This window comes from Sarcophilus harrisii, chromosome 3 (genome assembly GCF_902635505.1).
Source record: "Sarcophilus harrisii chromosome 3, mSarHar1.11, whole genome shotgun sequence".
Taxonomy (NCBI): domain Eukaryota; kingdom Metazoa; phylum Chordata; class Mammalia; order Dasyuromorphia; family Dasyuridae; genus Sarcophilus; species Sarcophilus harrisii.
The window spans coordinates 18,104,903-18,125,242 of NC_045428.1; the positions used below are offsets into that span (position 1 = coordinate 18,104,903).

The 20,340-nt window shown below is 40.4% G+C and overlaps 1 protein-coding gene across 5 annotated transcripts in view; it reads left to right on the top strand.

Moving 5' to 3' along the window:
* LOC100913944 (schwannomin-interacting protein 1) overlaps window positions 1-12,691 on the top strand; it is a 576,192-nt gene extending 563,501 nt beyond the window's left edge. For 4 of the 5 annotated variants that reach the window (XM_031957584.1, XM_031957585.1, XM_031957588.1 and 1 more), the window contains 2 exons: window positions 3,931-4,024; window positions 12,031-12,659. In XM_031957584.1, the coding sequence (XP_031813444.1) occupies window positions 3,931-4,024; window positions 12,031-12,082 (146 nt within the window). In that variant the 3' untranslated portion in view covers window positions 12,083-12,659. Of the gene's footprint in view, window positions 1-3,930; window positions 4,025-12,030 lie in introns of all 5 variants that reach the window. The other variant, XM_031957583.1, reaches the window with a different exon arrangement.
* The last annotated feature ends 7,649 nt before the right edge of the window (window positions 12,692-20,340 follow it).

The window sequence follows — 20,340 nt, forward strand, 5'->3', positions numbered from 1 at the left end:
TCAAATGAATTGAAGAAGGAAATGGCAAACCTCTCTAATATCTTTGCCAAGGGAAAAAAAACCCAAATCATGAAGAGTCAGGCATAAGTGAAAATGACTGGACGGTAACAATGGAATAAAAATAAAAGATTTAAACAGAAAAATGTTTATTATCCATGGTTGGGTCATGACAATACAATAGTGACAATATTACCTAAATTTATTTTTTTAATTTATGTCAACCTAACTACCAAAGGGTTTTGTTATAGAACTAGAAAAAAAATAATAACAAAATTCATCTGGAAGAACAATCAAAAATCTCATGAGAAAAATAGGGGAGAAATGGGAAACAAGAGGACTTAGCAGTCTCAAAAGGTGGTTATCATCAAAACTACTTAATACTGGTTAAAAATAGTGAAGTAGATCAGTGGGAGAGATCAGAAATACAAGATGTAGAAACATATGAGCATGATAGTATAGAGTAGGTTAGGAAAAAAAACAGAGCTCCCAACTTCTGTTGGAAGAACTCCTTCAATAAAAACTATAGGAGAAATTGAAAAACAGTGTGACAGAAATTAGATTCACATCAGCATTTTCATGCCATATCCCACAATCAGCCTCCAAAAGTTACCTGATCTGGATTCATGATAGCTTAGGAGGTAAAATGACACTTAAGACTTCTTGACCAAACAAAGGATTGAGAGAGAAAACTAAGTATTTAATACAATTATTCTAAAAAACAATTTGGAAGTAAGGCCAAATAGTTACTGCTTTGTACATATTCTTTGACCCAGCAATACTTCTTACCAGGTTCATATCCCAAAGAGTTCAAAAAAAAAAAAAGAAGGAACATTTCCATCAGTACAAAAATACTCATAGTAGCACTTTTTGATGTAGCAACGAGGAAACTAAGAGTCCATCCATGGAGGGCTGGCTAACCAAGTCCTAGCATATCAATAGAATGGAATGGGATTTTTTTATGTGATAATTAAAGGGACAGATTCAGAGGACTCTGGAAAGATTTATATAAACTCAGGGAGAATTAAGGGGGAAAACCAGGAGAAGAATTCACATCAAGTCTATAATATTGTAAAGAAAAATATGAAAATACTTCAGAACTGCCATCAAGGCAATGATTGTATAAGAGTATTCTTGGGAAGCCCAACTTCAACTCCCTATCTCTTTACACTAGCAAACTATTTGGAACTCAGGAAGAAAATAATCTGGCCCTGCAAAATTTGTATAAATAAAGCTGCTACTTCTCTATCTGGAATGATTTCCTTTCCCTAAATTAAAAAAAAAAATTTAGCCTGCAGTTGTTGTTGTTTTTTTCATAGAGAATGAATAATTATGAATGCTATAAAGTACATTTCACTATTTTACTGTTCATTTCTTTGCTGTTTTTGAGATCACAAAGTTGTTATCTGGTAGTTTTTCAAGGATCAGCATGAGGTTCTAGTTCATAGACTCTCCAACTTAGAAGGGGTCTAGAGACCAAGCTAGTCCAGCCCATGCTGCACCAAATACAACAGGTGGTCATCCAGTCTTTCTTTAAAGACCTCCAAAGAGGGAATACCCATTATCTCTATTAGTAGCAGCTCCATTTTTCTTTGGGAAGTTCAAGTCACGTTGGATCTTGAATTAACATTGCTATTTATAATTTTAGAAGCAAGTAGCCAATCTACAAGTATTTATTATGTTCTTGCTTTGTCCCTCCATTTCCTCTGTGTCCCCTTGCCACATTGAGGTGTTCAGATGGCCGTTAATCCTACAAGCCTAGTTCTGTTGAGGCAAAACCTTAAGGTCTCCTGGGAGAACTCTCATTATGGAAAGAGAAGAACACGCCATTTAGTCATCCTTTCCGGTAGCCCCGGCCAAATGAGCACATGTGACTCTTACTCCATAAGAGTTGGAATTATTCCACAGATGCAGTTTTTATTCCAGGTCTCTGCTGTTGTTTTTCTTACTGGCATACCTTCCCCCAAGAGGCTAATTAAGTTCTTCTGCTGCACTTCTAGTTTCAGATGGTACTACTAATTTAGTATTTCTTACTTCTTTATAACATCATTCTTGCCGGGAGGCTGACTCCAGGCATCTTTCCCCAGGGTGATTTTAAGGATTAGGATCGGTGGGTCTTGATAGAAGACCACTGAGCATGATGTAGCAGCCTCGGATTATCAGTATGAAAGTTGGATTCTTCTTTTCTATCTCACAATAAGATATCAGATATGATGCAACGTCCGTATTTCTTGTATTAAATTCAGTGTCAATACTTGCACAGGTTCTGGAAGCATAGCAAATAACACTTTAAATATCAAGCAAAAACAAATGTGAAAGTTTGCAAAATCATCTCCACTGAAGGGGCTAAAGAAAGCTAACAACTGGAAAAAAAACCAACTGTACAGTTATAGCCATTTGTAAGAATACAGATAGATATAGATTGCTAATTGTTCAAGAACCCTAAAATTAGAGTATCCAAAAATGAAAGTCCTGGATCTCTTGAGGGCTCCCTATAAATAAGAAAGTCCTGCATCTCTTGAGGGCTGCCTGTAAATAAGAAAATCCTGGGTTTCTTGAGGGCTCCCTGTAAATAAGAAAGTCCTGGATCTCTTGAAGGTTTCCTGTAAATAAGAAAGTCCTGGATCTCTTGAGGGCTTCCTGTAAATAAGAAAATTCTGGGTTTCTCGAGGGCTCCCTGTAAATAAGAAAGGCCTAATTTTATCCCAGACCAGGTCTTCTCACATAGCGAATCACTCTGTTCCTCTCTCACACCAGGATGCACCAGTTGCCCCTCAAGAGTCTAAGGCCGCCTGAGGGCTTTTTTTTTTCTACTGTGATTAGTTCAAGCCTCTACCAGCTGTCTTCCTTTCTTTATTAAAGGGCCAGAGACTAAAACCCAGTTCCATTTAATCACTTAACATCAGATAGCTATAAGTAGAAGGATATTTACTTCAAAGATATAGCAAGAAGAAACAAATAAATGTTCTCTGAATATATCATACCATACCAAATCACACCAGAGCAAACAACACAAACCAAGATAATAAGCAGTAAGTGCCTACTGTATACAGAGCAGACCTACTCTGGTATATTTCATTTACTAAGTGTTTAGTTGGGACCAACCAGTGAGAAAAAAAAGACAAAAATGAAACTGTTCTTGTCCTCAATGAGCTTATGTTCTACTGAGCAAACGTCGATGAGTTGATGTCGTTTTAAAAAAAGAATCTTTTAGCAACTGGAGAAATCAGGAGGGCCTTCTTGGAGGAGAAAACATCAGAGCTGTCCCTTAAAAAGGCAGAGATGAGAGTAGACAGTAGTTCCCAGCAGGAGGACTACAGTATTTACACAAATGGATTGATTAAAATAATGTAAATGAAGAAACCTACTAAAAACCAAATGTAATCAAGTCCATTGCAGTGATCAATGTTAGTTCCATATGCCTAATGTAAAAGCCTTCTTGCTTGTTTTCTTTTAAGGAAAAGACTGGCAAATTATGACCCGGAGGCCAAATCTAGTTCCCTGTTTGTTTTTGTGTCTCTATTTGCCTCTTTCTTAATTTTAATTTTTTTTTTAATTTTTGCTGAAGCAATTAGGGTTAAGTGACTTGCTCAGGGTCACACAGCTAGGAAGTATTAAGTGTCTGAGGCCAAATTTGAACTCAGGTCCTCCTGACTTCAGGGCTGGTGCCATCTAGCTGCCCTTTTTTTTTTTTTTAAGTTTTTTTATTTTCAAAGCACATGCATAGAAAGTTTTCAACATTCACCCTTGCAAAATGTTACATTCAAAATTTTTTGCTTCCTTCCCCCACACCCTCCCCTAGCCATCGAGTAATCCAATATATGTTAAATATGTGTGAATATGTATATATTTCCACAATGATCATGCTGCACAAGAAAAATCAGCTCAAAAAAAAAATGTCTTGACGGTAGTTTCTCTCTGCTCCGGCCCCAGGCTTGAACGAAGAGTTGGTGCAGCTGCTACTCATCCGGGATGAATTGCACACGGAGCAAGATGCCATGCTGGTTGACATAGAAGATCTGACTAGGTGAGTGCTGTGGACAGGGACACCATCTCCAGCATTCGGGTGATGGGCTTGCTGGATCACCACCATCGTTCCCAGGGGGAAGTAAGGGCAGGGATTACTGAACTGTTTGTCTTTGTAACCCCAGAACCCGACATGGCATCTAGCACATACGAGACAGAGAGAAAGGAGGGAGAGAGGGAGGAAGGGAAAAGAGAGAAAAAGGAGGGAGGGAGGGAAAAGAAAAAGACAGACTAAGAGAGAGAGAGAAAGGAGGGAGAGAGGGAAAAGAGAGAAAGGAGGGAGAGAGGGAAAAGAGAGAAAGGAGGGAGAGAGGGAGGGAGGGAAAAGAGAGAGAAAGGAGGGAGGGAGGGAAAAGAAAGAGACAGACTAAGAGAGAGAGAAAGGAGGGAGAGAGGGAAAAGAGAAAGAAGGGTTTAGAAGAAAGGGTTTAAAATCATTTCTAATGGAGCAGTAATGAACTGAACTAGCTATACCCAGAAAAAGAACTCTGGGAGATGACTAAAAACCATTACATTGAATTCCCAGTCCCTATATTTATGCACACCTGCATCTTTGATTTCCTTCACAAGCTAATTGTACAATAATTCAGAGTCTGATTCTTTTTGTACAGCAAAATAACGTTTTGGTCATGTATACTTATTGTGTATCTAATTTATATTTTAATATATTTAACATCTACTGGTCATCCTGCCATCTAGGGGAGGGGGTGGGGGGGTAAGAGGTGAAAAATTGGAACAAGAGTTTTGGCAATTGTTAATGCTGTAAAGTTACCCATGTATATATCCTGTAAATTAAAGGCTATTAAATAAAAAAAAATAAAATAAAAAATAAAATAAAATAAAATAAAAAAATAGAAGAAAGGGTTTAGAAAGAAAGACAGAAAGAGAAAGGAGGGGGAGGGAGGGAGGGAAAAAGAAAGAGACAGCTAAGAGAGAGAAAGAAAGGAGGGAGAGAGGAAAAAGAGAGAAAGGAGGGAGAGAGGGAGGGAGGGAAAAAGAGAGAGAAACAGAGACAGTCAGAGAGAAAGACAGATACACAAAGACAGAGCCACAGAGAGAGACAGAAACACAAATGACAGACAGACAGACAGAGAAAGAGAGACAGAGACACACAGAGAGAGTTGGCTGTTTCTCTACAGAAGAGGCAGGTCTTTTTTTAAAGGCCCCATAAAAAGTGTTCCTTCCATGACCACCATTTCCAGCTCTCAGTCCTGACTAAATGCATTGCTTTCTTAGCCACCACAGAAGTCCTGTCCATTTTCACTGAATCACAACCTTTTAGGCAGTCTTGGGCTCTCACATGTAAAGATAGACTTCCCAATGGGGCCTCCACTGATTTCATCTGCCCCTAGTGGGGAAGGGGCTCTGAGCCCACCCAGGAAGGCCATGGAGAGCACCCTTCCCCATGTGTGGGAGGTAGCCTTAGAAAAAGCCCTGCCTGGCCCTGGCTTCTACCAGGCCCCAGGCTTGCTGACAGATTGCCCTTCCTGCGTGGTGAATCACAAACTCGACTCTCTCATTTGGCCTGAGCTCCAGTAGCCTCCCTGCCAAGGGGCAGCGGATCCTCCTTCCCTCAGACGCCAACAAACTAGGTCAAAGTCGGTCCAGTGGCACAGTTCTGAAGTTCACCCACGAAACAGATGACCATGGCAGGAAGCACATGAGAAGGAAATACCCCAAAAGGCCATTTGGGCCTTTGTGTTCTTCCCCGGGGCCTAGACTGAGGAGTCTAGAAGAGGAGGCATTGATTGCTAGGAAGTCTCGACTGGCAGAATTTCGGAGGTGACCGCTATCGGTTTACAGTCTGCTGCTAGCATAAGGAAACTTAGCAACTGTCTCACTCAAGCCCCCACTTTATAGATGAGGAAACAAAACCTCATCCATAATCCCCCAGTGGGACTGGGTGGTGGAACAAAGACTAAAAGTCCTGCAGTGTCTGAGCCAAGGGCTATCTCTACTAACAAGGTCCAGACCAGCAGGACTAATGGGCCCCAACAGGTAGGAAAGAGCCCCGAGCTCAGAGACAGAAAATCTGGCTTCCATTCTAACCGTGCACTAACTAGTCAAATGATTCTGGGCAAGTCTGAGGTGAGCCTTGAAGGACATCCCTGGCATAAGGTACAGCTTGGGCAAAAATGCTGAGGCAGGAAATATAGTTTAGTTTCAGGGGAACATGTTGTGTGAAGGGGAGTAATGAACAGTGAGTTTGAAAAGATCAACAAGAGCCAGATTGTGATGGACGTTAAATGGAGAGTGAGCTTTGTCCTAGAGACAACAGGGAATGCTTGAGCAAGGCAAGTTTTGGTCAGTCCAAAAGGCATCAGGAGGATTATACATAGGGCAGCTGGATCAGAAGGAGAGATTGGAAACCAGGGGTCCAAACTGGGAGACATTTGCATAGTCCAGGTGAAAGGACAAATATAATATTTGCCAAGAGCACACATCTAGTTAATCTAGGTGATCGAGTATCCTCTCAAGGAAGAGAATAGGAAACAAACTACAAAAGTAATGTTTAGGGCACTTACAGTGATGTCTTGTCTTCAATTATATTAAACTTATAAAATTAATTTTTCTAATAATGATGATGAATAACAGCCTACTCTGGGCTTCATGGTAAGATGGAGAGGATCCTGGATTCTTAGAGACTGTTCTCATGGAAGATGTTTCTGCCATATTTAAGAGGCTTCAGGGATCACCCTGGCAAAGGGACTATAAGATTAGCATTCAAGACCAGCCCAACCTGGAAGGAAACTGTAGGAAGGGAACTGGAAGAACATTTCCTTGTCACCCATTATGGCACACACTGTGCTAGGGGCTGGGAAGAAAAACAAAAATAAGAGTCCCTGCCCTCAGTCCTGGGGTGGGGGAGATAGACCCTGTATCTGCAGGGTACCTGAAGTAGAAGGATCAGCAGGGGCCTCCAAAGGAGCAGGGACTGGAGCAGAGGAGACCTACACAGAGATGTGAAAAGGGAAATGACTCATTGGTGCCGTGTAGACCCAAAACCTCAGAGTCATTATTAAATATGTATACACACACACACACATATATATATATATATATATATATATATATATATATATATATACAGAGAGAGAGAGAGAGAGCGCGTGCACTTTAATAGGCCTGGAGTTAGAAAGATCCAAGTTCTGAATGTAGATTCAGATATTTAATAGCTATCTGATGTTAAAACAATTGGATGGTACAGTGGATAGAGCACCTCATAAAGACTTCAGTTCAAATATAGACTCAGTAATTTACTAATTGCACAACCCTAAGCAAGTCCTTTGACCTCTGTCTGCCTCAGTTTCCTCAACTGTAAAATGGGGGTCATAATAATAACTACCTCCCAGGGCTATTGTGAGGCTCAAATGAGATCACATTTGTAGAGTGCTTTGCAAATCTTATTATTAATAAGATTTTTACAGTATAATGAGTTTATATGACCATAAGCCCATGCTACCCCAATGAGTAAATTTCCCTCAGAACAAATACAGTAACACCGGCTTAACCAACCGGGGCTCTGTCCCTTGTGAAAGCTCTCCGGACACAGCTATCTGAACTCTCAATCACTGATGAATCCTGTCAGGGAGAATAAAGACCGCCTCTCTAGGACTTGGAACAGCAGTAGCATTTTTCAGTTTTAAAAAGGGAGTTAAAAGAGGGAGGTGAGAAATGAGCAGTATTCTTCCTCCCTTATTTATAATTGCAATATATTTCACGCTCATTTCACAGCAGAAAGTACTGCAGAGACCACAGGCTAAAAATATTTGTTTTCATGGCACTGTTAAGCTAAATATAAACCCCTGGTCTCAAATAGGAGCAAGGTATCAATTCCATTCAACAAGCATAATCATTATGTTATTAAAGTTATAACAATAATCACTCATTAGTTTTGATGCCATATTAATTATTAAATATGGGATATTTATTCTAATGTAGCATATCATATACTATATTTTAATGTGGTATAATTGTATAGCATTAATTATATTTTAATATCACATTTTAATTCTATGTCATTTATTAAGCTACACCCCTGGTATCAAATAGGGACAAGCATAATAATTATTATTAAATAGTTATAACAATCACTTATTAATTTTTCTACCACATTAATTATTAAATATTGGAATGTTTATTTTCACAGCATATAATATACTCTATTTTAGTGCTCAATATTATAATTATATATCATTAATTAGACTATATTTTAATATCATATTATAATCCTGTCATTTATTATTTTACTATTTTGATATCATGATTATATATCATTATACTATAGTTAATGCCATATGTTATCATTGTATATATCACATAATTGCATAACAATTATTCTACATTTTAATATCATATATTATAATTCTGTCATTTATTATTTTACTATTTTGATATCATATATTATAATTATATATCATTATAGTATATTTAACATCATATGTTATAATTATATGTCATTACTATACTTGTTTTATTATGCTATTATTTTATTATACTATATTTTATTCTTACATTTTTATGATTATTATACTGTATTTTTATTATTACATAATAACAAACCAAGGGGAGTCAATGACCTTTATAAATGCATGGAGTTGAGAGACATAGGATTGTAGATTTACAGCTGAAGAAAAGTGATCTTAGCCAAATCCCTCATTGCAAACTTGAAAAAGACGAAGTGCAGAGAAGTTCACACGTGGTAGAGAAAGGAGCCCCTGGTCCTTTGACGTCAGAGGCAACCCTGTTTCTTCAGGTTCTTATTGAGTCCCTGAGAGCACTAGCACTCCAATATGTCTGCAATCTGGAGGGCATAAAGGGGAAGAATAATCAAGAAAAGCTGACTGGAGACATACTGTGGAGCACTGTAAGTGCCAAGCAATCTGTACTCTATCCTAGAACCCATAAGGAGCCACCAGTGGTTCCAGAGCAAGGGAGGGACCTCATTAGATCCATGTTTTAAGATCTGTGTCAGAAAGAGATGAGTCTGGAGTCAGGGAGGCTCATCAAATCCAGATGAGTTTCCAGTGGCCATCCAGAATAGAGAATGGGGGCAGATCATTGATGTGTAGTTTTAAAAGCCAGTTCCTTAAGCTTCTCATTTTACATATGTAGAAACTGAGCCTCAGATAAGTTAAGTGATTCATCGAGGGTAAGTCAGAGCCGGCCCTTGAATGTCCTCTGATTTCCCACTGTACAAGCTGCCATCCTCCCAGCCCATGTGAGAGATGGTGTAGAGGGAGGTAAAGGAGATGGAAGGGTGAGAGGAACTCTCAGAATGTCAGTGACCTGGGGGTGGGGGGCGCCCTCAGTAACCAGGAAAACCCAGAGGGAGCATAAGTTCACAGGGAAACGTGAATCATTCGATGGGGATGCAGTAAGTTTGAGGAGATCACATTGTGGCAGAGCTGTCAGTCCCGCCACCCCGTCCCCAGTGCACTGATGGGAGTGCACGATCTTCACATGGGGGACTGGGATGAGGGCTGCACTTTTTCATCTTACAGGGAGGGAGAAATAGAGTATTTTCAATGTTTCTAGGAGCAACATTTCCCTGGCCAACTCCACCTTCAAGTAAATACGCAATCTGGGAGGTTTCTAAAGCCTTCCCAGCCCATCCTGTTTACTTTTACCCCACCCTCAAAAGTAAAATGCATACCCACAAACCCACACACAGGAACACAAATACATACACACAAATACATATACACACAAACACACACATTCACACACAAACATATGCACACTCACACACAAACACAAATACTTTCACACACAACAAGGATAAGTTAGTACTTTTGACATTGAGAGTAAAGAACACTGTATCTGGAACAAGGGCCCTTCTTTTGATTCATGGCTCTAACACTTTCTAATTATATGATCTTGGACAAATCACTAACTTGTTTCCTAATCTATAAAAATAAGGAGATTGGACTCCCCCTGGTATCCATATCCTATATGTTTATTGAATTGAATTAAATTGAATCGAATTGGCTACAGCGCTAGTGACTTGGCATGAAGCCTGGCACATAGTGGATGCTTGCTATCTGGTCATCAGCTGGGCTTCCTGGCACCACAGTCTCAGGCGGGGCAGCTCATTGGGCATCTCGCTGTTCCTCGTGCCAAGTTTCAGGAGCCAGGCCCAACAAAGAGGGCTCTCTGTGGGCACCCAGAGGGACACTGGGAGACGGGATTGAGTGTTCCTTCCTTCCAGATGTCTTTTCTCGGTATAAGATGACTGATGCTTTTAACCTTTTCCTGCCTGGCTTCTGCTTCTCTCGTCCTGAAATGTTTTCATCCCCAGAGCCACAAGCTCTGACAGGGAGGGAGACTTTGTGTACTGCCATATTCCTTAAAGAGATGTGAAGGACAATCTCCCTAAAGTTGTTCCATTTGAGGTTCACACCAATCCAACACCATCTGGGAAATCCATCCCCAACCATTCAACAGCCGGGAAGTAGAGTGTGTCTCTCCTCCCCAGGACAGAGGAGAGCTTGCATTTCCCTTCTCGGGCCAGCCTGGCCATTTCCAAAAACCATCTGGGTGAATCCATTGTGTTTTGCTATCCTTGAGCACGTTTTCCCCAAACAACATGGTTAATTAGTGCTCGTTAGCATGAGGCAAGCTTTGGACTCGGCCATTCCACCTTCCTGTGCCCGCTGTTCGGCCTGCTGTCAGACTGGGCAGCCTCGGGCTCCCTGGCCACGTGAGCGGCTTCCTGGGCAGGACCCGCTCTGGCACGGGGCCTCCTGCTCATATTGCTCGTGTGTGTGACAAGATCATTCCTGGCTCCTTGAGCCATAAACACCTGAAATGAGGGATCTGGGGAGGGAGGCGGGTGATGGAACTGTACGAAAATGAACATGATCAGGAGCAGTATTCAGTAATGACTTTGACTGGTTGGAGTCAAGATCTAGACTCAGTCGCCTGACCTTGGAATTAGCACTGTAATTTGTAATTGCCCTGAGTAGATCAGTGACATGTCCAGGATCACACAGCCAGGATGCATCAGATGCGGGCCTTGAATCCGGGTCTCCTGACACCAGACCCAGTCTCCATTCACCAAAACCACCCAACCAAGGGGTTCAGAGAAGATATTATATCAGACTTTGCTTAATTAACACACATTTAATTAATTAAGTTTGTTTAACACACATGTTAATTATTATTATTATTTTTCCTTTATTATATGATTTATATATGTAATTATATGTTCTGTATTAATATAGAATATATAATTGTGATAAATGTGATAAAATACCAATTAACCTTGGTAAAACTAAGGATATATATATAATCTCAGATTCCCATCATGCACCTTAGGTTACTTGATTCTTTTGGCTTGTTTATTTTATGTGCAATTGGATTTTGTGAAGTTGTTTATTCTTATTCCCCCCCTTCAAAATAAAAGTTTTCTTGGGTTCTTTTTTAATTATTGACACTTCCCAATGGCCAACCTCCTTTGTTCCATAGAACTTTCCCTAAATCCCTTCATTTTTCAATGCATTCTATGACTTCCCTTCTCACCATTAGGTTAGAAACTAGGCATTTTTGACCTTGGGGTATGAACTTGGGTTTTTAAATATATTTTCACATAAAATATTTGACATTTTTAAATGTATTTCAATATAATTGGTTTCCTTAGTGATCCTGTGTAGCTTATGCTTTTAAAAACATGATTCTGAGAAAGGGGTACAAGGGTTTCATCAGACTTCCAGAGGTTGACCAGGATATGTAACAAAGTAAAGAACCTGTTACAGACACCCTGATTAGTGGATAGAACCCCACAATTTATCTAACTGTTTATTTGAGAAATAATTATATGGAATAGAAATTGTCCACAAATTAAATTGATCTTAGTAGAGTATAGTTTAGCGGTTCTTGGAAATATATTTCTTCATGAGCTGATCTGACCCTTTGCTCAACTGGTGCCATCCCTGGAAAATCAGAGAACTGTGGAGTGTCTTTCTCTTGGAAGTAAAATAATGAATCTTGTGATTAATTTTACAGACATGCTGAAAGCCAGCAGAAGCACTTGGCCGAGAAAATGCCAGCAAAATGAACCCGGAGCCCCCACCAGGAGACCACGCTCGAAAACTATTGTACTTCTGTGGTCGTAAAATGTGGATACACCCTTGAAGGGGTGCACCAAGAAACAAAAAAAAATCAGTGTTAGTCATTGATGATGTCCGAAGCTTCATGTCCAGTGATTGGCCTTTGCTTCTTAATTTATTTTAATTTTAACTCGTGCCACTAAATAACCGGCATTTTAATAAAATACAGTTATGAGAAGAAAATGTACAGTAGCCATGCTGTTACAAACCATGGTTGGGAACAGAGGGTAGTTTAACTTTATTTTTTATTTGTTTAGAGACTTTCAGTTGGACCCGTCCTTTCCCATTGCCTACTTTTACTCTTCACTGTAGTTCACTCTAAAGAAGAAGCTGTCAAAGCCGGTGCTATCCAAGTCCAAACCATACCTGCCTGCCTCGTCGTGAAGTTGTAGCTTTCCGTCATCTGGATATTTTAATCAGTTTTCAACATTTTGTGAATGTTGACTACCTGACCTTCATTTTTAGATGTGCTATTAACATTGAGCTGGATTCAGAGAGTTTCCCTGGAACGTTTTATGTATAAATATGTAAAATAAAAATTGAAAATTTGTTTCATAGGATATGTCTTTTTGTTCAGCAGTAGACATGGTGCCTTGCAAGGGAGAAGTTCTCCATCTTGCGGTTTTTAGTGCAGGCAAGTTCATCGCAGCCAGTTCCGTCAACAATTGCAGGGAGGCAACGAGACTGCATCATAAGATGTCCCAAGCATTCTGAGTTGATCTGAACTCAAAGAAGGACTGTTTCTTTGCCCAAAAGGATAGAATTCAGAGTCAGAAGCAATCTCACTGGCCATCAGTCTTAACCAATACCCTAAAAAAAAACCCTAAAAGAAACCCAGAATTTATAAGGACTTGAAAATTCTTTAGAAACATTATTGAACAGAGTGGAAATTGCAGAGAGACAAATGGTGGCCCGCTGTCAACAAAACTTCATAATTCAGAGAGTGACCAAAAATGGGAATGGACTGCCAGGAGAGGTGGGGTGGGTCCCTTCATCAAAAGTCTTCGTCCTTCGTGTAGCAGTTGGACAATCACTAGTCATAAATGGAGGAAGGTAGGGAAGTGTTAGAGTAAGTGGATGCTGAGGTACCTTCTAACGCTGAAATTCTGTTGGAGCTAATATTTGGGCACCCACTTGGACCCAAAGTCTAATCATGGACTAGTGTAGACAACAGGCAGGTAATGAGTATTGAGTTGAACTGGGATGCCTCATGGAACACAGAGTACTGAGCTAGGAATCAGGACCCATCTTCCTGAGTTAAAATCTAGCCTGAGAGGGGCAGTTAGATGCTATAGTAGTTAGAACACCAGCCCTGAAGACAGGAGGACCTGAGTTCAAATCTGACCTCAGACACAACACTTCCTAGCTGTTGTGACCCTGGGTGAATCATTTAATCCCAATTGTCTCAGCAAAAAAAAAAAAAAATCCAGCCTGAGACACTTACTTAGCTGTGTGACCCTGGGCAACTCACTTCCTGATGCCTCATTTTCCTCTTCTATAAAAAGAGCTAGAGAAGAAAAAGGCATACTATTGAATATCTGCCAAGAAAACTCCAAATGGGGTCACAAAGAATTGAACACAACTAAACAACAGCCTGTATTGATCCTGGGAGATCTTGATTTCCAGCCTCGGTCTTTCTGGCTTTTTTTATGAGGGCCTTTTTTATAAATTAGTTACTCAAAGTAAAAGGCCACCTCCTTCATCCTCTCAGTCGCCACCCTATTCTCTGCCATATGTCACTAGTGACCAAAGGTAGGAGATAGAAATCAATCAAACAATAATCATATATTAAGCACTGATTATGTACCTGGCACATAGTAGGACAAGTCATTGTCTTTAAATATCCTGAAAGTGTATCCATGAATAAAATGGGGAACTGGGAATTTGAAAGCCTGAGTTCTAGTCTCCGGCAACCAAGTTACCATATAACTTTGGTCAAACCACTTCAACTTTCTAATCCTGAAAGCATGAAACTTAGGATCTCTAAATCCCTTTCTACCTACTTCTCTTATCCTATGGCTTTTGACAAAGTCGAATATAGAACTGAGTTCAAATGTGACTTCAGACTCTTTCTGGCTGGGTGACCCTATGAAAGTCACCAACCTCTGTCTGCCTCAGTTTTCTCATCTGTAAAATGGGATTTACCTCTCAAGAGCTATTGTGAAAATCATTGAAGGCAATTTTGTGAAGCATTTAGCAAACTTTAAAGAATTATATAAGTGTGAGCTATTATAATTAACTTCCTGGCCCACAATCATGGGATCATAGTTGGAGAGCCCCGACTCCTGCCAAATCTGAATCCTGCAAGGAACAAACTTCCTTCTGAATTTACGTTCATTTCTCCACAAATGAGATATAGCATTCATCCCAAGATAATGATCTTTCAGGATGCTTTAAAGAGGTTGTCTTTAATTAATCATAATTAAATGATGAACATCAATGTTCTGGCTGGGCACCAATTAAAATGACTTTTTAATTAACAAGAATAAACAAGAACCCAAAAGGATCTTGCTTCAGAGCACTGATAACAAATCAATCGTTCACCAACACTAAAACCAATTGGTTTTAAGAAACAAACTATTAGTAGTGGCAGAGTGGACAGGAAGAACAGAAAGCCATGTTCAGCTGCCAGGACAGCTTCACTGACCTACCTGCTACCCAGCAGTCATCATACAGGTAGCAAATCACAGACTGAATTTGAACCCAGGCCTTCTGCTTCCAAAATTATAGGCTTTAAACCTTTGAAAGGGTCCCAGAAGCCATATTGTCCAGCCCTCATTTGTCTACAGATCCAGAGAATGGAACCCGGGGAGGTGATGTGTTCCACTCTACCGCAGTGCTTCCCTAGTCTCAGTTTCCTCATCCATAAAATAAAGAGATTGAAAGAGTACTACCTAAGAGCACTTCTTAGTGGAGAGTCATGGGGCACAATGGATAGGGATTTGAGTCAGGAAGACGGGAATTAAAATCTAGGCTCACACATTGCCTAGCTGTGTGACCCTGGGCAAATCACTTCACCCCATTTGCCTCCATTTCCTCATCTGTAAAAGGAGTCAGAGAAGGAAATGATAAAGCACTCCAATATCTCTACCAAGAAAACCCCAGATGGGGTCATGAAGAGTTAGACATGGCTGAAATGACTCTCTAGGTCTAAGAATCCATTTCCCCAACCCAAATATAAAGTTCACCACAGTCCCCATTAATCAGATTGCCCATTTTCCTCTTTACTGTGGTTAGAAGGACTTTTTTTTTTTACTTAACTTCAAATTTTTCCCTCTTTAGTAAGTAATAAGCATTTTGTCCTTGGGCAATCGGGAAACAATGGTGGGTGGCTCTGGTGTGGGCACAGATGAGAAAGTTCAGGCAATTTCTGCTTCCTCCCTCAGAGATATGGAGGCCTAACTACACCTCTCTGTTTGGTTCACAACTAACTGACAGACAGAAAGCTGTGAAGTCCTATCATGCAATGAGAAGGGACGATGTGGTTCCCATCCCTGCAGAAGTTAAGGGGGAAACATCCCAGGAGAGGAGCACCACAGGGAGGGTTCCTGACAATGGAGCAGGACCCCAAAGGAAGACAGAGCTAGTCCCCAGAGAGAAATTCCCCACTTCAGGGGTAGTTAGTTGGATAAAGTCCTGCCTGTGGACCTGAGTTCAAATCTGTATTTGATCCTTACCTGGGCAAATCATTTACCCTGATCACCTCAGAAAAAATACCTGCCCCTTCCCATGTTCCCCACTTTTTCTCCAGGGACAAAGTCTTGTACATCCTGTGATAGTTAAGTCTCTGGGGTTAAAGCCCCAACTCACATTTGCAATTCAGTTTTATTTTTTTTAAGTACAGAGAATTTGTTTTGAATTTTTTTAAAAAATTTTAATTAAAAAAATTGTTTGACTCAAAGACAATTTAATCCAGAAATCAAGAGGAGGCCCCTGAGGTTGAGGGAAGGTGAAAATTCCAGCTTTCAACCAAGAAGATTCATCTCTTTGTCAGTGAAGTCAAGGATCAAGGACTCTCATCCCAGTGGGGAGGCCATCAATAAAGTCTGTTGTCATCAACCCAGACTAGGCAGGGAATGCTTGTTTCCTAATGGGAAAGCTTGTTCATAGTAAGCAATTTTTTAAGAGAAGTCATGAAGGCTGCAACAAAAAGGATTAGGGGTGTGTGTCTTGTATAGATGGAAATGAATTCACCTTTGAAATGATGGGTAAGTCAGGAGGAGAAGCAGAGGAAAACCTTCATCCCAACCTTCTAACGCAAGTCACGTCACCCTAATTGCCTCAGTTTCCTTGTCTGTAAAATGAGCGAGAGAAGGTCATGACAAACTCTTCCAGTATCTTTGCCAAGAAAACCCCAAATGGGATCACAAAGAGACAAACACGGTTGGGGCAACTAAAAAATAGCTCGCCATGTTTTGATAATTGTCAACATAACTGATGTCTTTTGTGAGTCATTTTAAAGACAAGATTCTGAGAAGAGGTCCCTGGGTTCCACCACCTGCCAAAGAGGAGACAATGAAGCAGGAAAAGGCATAAAAACAAAAAGAAAAACCAGACTACATGAGTCTACATCTCTTCCAGGTCTAACTCAGCTGAAGACTCCAGAGTATAGAACACTGGACTTGGAATCAGATCCTGAGTTCAGATCCTCTCAGACACTTTGGCTCCATAAATCTGAACAAACCAATCTAGCCACTTTCAATCTGAGTTTTCTCATTTGTAAAACGGGACTGATGTACACAAGATTATTGCTGGAGAAGGAAATGGCAAACCACTTCAGTACCTTTGCCAAGAAAACCCCAAGTGGGGTCACAAAGAGTAAGAAATGACTCACAACAGCAAAAACCTTAGAATTTTTCCCCTACTATCGAGCCTTAAATTTGGCTCCAAAATGAAAAACAAAACGAATTTGACTGGCTAGACAACTTCTCCTACAACAATTAATCAATCAATAAGCAAGCATACATTAAGTGCCTAATGTATGCCAAGATTGTGCTAGGTACCAAGTTAGCATAAATAATGAAGAATTAAAATAGACTTTAAAAGTGTCAGCCCTTTATTTTCTTTTTGAATTATTTTAATACACATTGCTTTATGAATGCCGTTAGGAGAGAAAAGTCAGAGCAAAAGAAAAACCATGGGAAAGATTAAAGAAAAAAAAACAGAAAAAAGAAGTAAACACAGTATGTGTTGATTTACATTCAGAATTCTTAGTTCTTTTTCTGGATGCAGATGGCGTTTTCTGTCCTAATCTATTGGGATTGCTTTGGATCACTGAACCGCTGAGAAGAACCAAGTCTTTCATAGTTAATCATCACACGTTCTTGCTGATATCATGTATAATGTATTCCTGGTCCTGCTTGTTTCACTCAGCATCAGTTCATGTAAATCTTTCCAGACTTTTCTAAAAATCAGCTTGTTCATCATTTTTGTAGAACAATAATATTCCATTACCTTCATGTCGCACAACTTGTTCAGCCATTCCTCAATTGATGGACATCTATTCATTTTCTAATTCTTTGCTACCACAAAAAAGCGGCCACAAACATTTTTGCACATGTGAGTCCCTTTCGCTTCTTTAATATCTCTTTAGGATATAAACCCAGTAGAAACACTGCTGGATCAAAGGGTATGAATAGTTTGATAGCTAAGTTGATAGCCCTGTGAGCATAGTTCCATGTTGCTCTTCAGAATGGTGGGATCAGTTCACAACTCCATCAACAATGCATTAGTGTCACAGTTTTCCCACATCCCTTCCAACATTTATCATTCTCTTTTTCTGTCATCTTAGCCACTCTGAGAGGTATGAGGTGGTACTTCAGAATTGTTTTAATTTGCATTTCTCTGATCAATAGTGATTTAGAGCATTTTTTCACATAACTATAGATGGCTTAAATTCGGTCATCTGAAAATTGTCTGTTCATATCCCAGCCCTTTATTTTCTGACAAAAAGTCCTCATTGTTTTTTTTTGAAAGGGTTTGAAAGAGCCTTCCTCAAAATAGTCTGGAGTGAATGCTGGCTAGTTTTTATTTCCATTATTATCTCTGCCTAGTTTCCTTCCTAGGAACCTTCCCCAGAGGTTGGGGCTAGGGCTGATTTGCATAGCAGTTGCCCCAGCCTGAGAGCACCAAGATTCCACCCTGTCCCGTTGAATCAAGAGTCAAGACATCCACTTCCCTTTTTAAAGTGCACAGATGGGTATCGCTTCCTAAAAGAAACACCAACTGTCCAGTGAGTTTGGCTGAGAAAACCTCAAAGCTCTCATCTGGGTCCAATTAAAACCCCAGTTCCAAACCAATTTTCTCAGCCCCAAGATGGGATGTGGACAGATAGAGGGGCCCTAGTTCTCAATAACCGGGAGCCTCCAGCCAGCCCTGGCCTCCAAGGATTGTGGATGTGGGGGAAGGCAAAAAGTTTATTGAGTGACTTTGGTTTCAGGTGACTACGAGAAGGATTTTCCTCCAATGCTAATGAATGGGACAATGGGGCCTTCATTTTCACTGAACAACAGAAAATGAAAGTCACACCTTGGTGTTAGTTGTAATCCCTGGGACTCCAAAGAATTGGAGGTTGTGCTCATTCCCAGCTCTAAAAGCCCGACTTTATCTGAGGCAGCCCCCTCCCACCTTCCAGGAACTCTCTAACTCTCTGTTTCTCTATCTCTGTCTCTGATTCTATCTCTGTCTCTCTGTCTCTCCTCTGTCTCTCTCTTCATTTCTTTCTGCGTTTCTCTCTCTTGTGTCCCTCTGTCCCTCCTCTTTAATAAGTAGGAATAAATATCACCAAGGTAACTCAGAATATGGTTCAGTGTAGACAGAGCCCTGACGTTAGAGTCAAGAGAGAGACCAGACTTGAATCCTGCTTCTACCATTTACTAGCCAGGTGAGTTTGAGCAGGTTATTTGGTCCTTGAACTTCAGTTTCCTGATTTACAGAATGGGAAAGTAGCAATACCCACCTACCTCATGGGGTTGCAAGGAGGATTTATATGAGCTCCTGTGCAGAGAATGCTTTATAAACTTGTCAAAGTATAAAATGCCACATAAATGTCAGCTATTACCTAAATGGATTTGTCATCTCACCTGTCTGGCTATTCCTTCCATCAGGGCAGAAAGAGGCTTTGCTGTTTCTCCAACAAGATACAGCTCCCTGTGTGTTCACTGACAACCCCCACCTCCATGCCTAGAATGTTCTCCCTCCTCATTTCAGCCTCCTCATGTACCCGGTACCCTTCAAGACTCAGCTGATGTCCCACTTTCTACAAGAAGTCTTTCCACATCCCCTCAATGTTAATATGAATACCTTCTTTCTATTATCTCCAACTATCTCTATCTTGTTACCTGCAATTGCCTGCAAGTTGCCTCCCCCATTAGAACCTTGAATTCACAGATCTGATCAGTGCTCAGTTGGTATTTAATAAATCCTATTTATCTGATTGATTTTTTTCAGTGGGATTCCAGAAATAGAAAAAAACCACTAAGCTACTATTGTGTTTATAATTGTATTTTCGATATAATTAAGGGAGATTTTCCTTCCCTTCCCATCTCCCTGTAGCCCAAGTACCAAGGGTGGGGAGGGTGAAGGAGTAACTCAGGGAAGCCTGTCCCTTTCCCCTCCCCAGGGATCACCTTCCTTGTTCCCCAGGTCTGTTCTAATTAACCATCTGTCCTTTAACAGAACACTCAAGGAGAGCACCAGCTCCTTAAAAGCAGGAAGTGCCTTCTTTTTCTGTTTGCATCCCCAGCAAAGTCCTTAAAAGTAGTAAGTGTTTAATGAACGTTATTTCCTTCCATTAGTAGGACTAGCAACAGTAAGGCAACATGGATAGGTCAGCCCAGAAGACCAGAAAGACCTAGACTGAAGTCGTATTGGGGACACACACTTGGTTGTGTGACTGTGCAAGACACAAATTCTCAGTGTTCTAGATAAATCAAGTCAGTCAAATCCATGAAGCTGTAGTCTACACGTACTGCATGTCAGGCACTGTGCTAAGTGCTGGGATACAAAGAGAGGCAAAGCCAGCCCTTGCCCTCAAGAAGCTAACAGTCTAATGGGAAAATCGACCCACAAAGAACTGTGTTCAAACAAGCTGAAGCATCATGGAAGCTCTATTTGTTTTGTCTTTAGAGTGGAACCCCTCTCTTGGCTCCTTTAAAAATCAGACGACTTTTTGTGGTAGCAAAGAACTGGAAACAAACTTGATGCC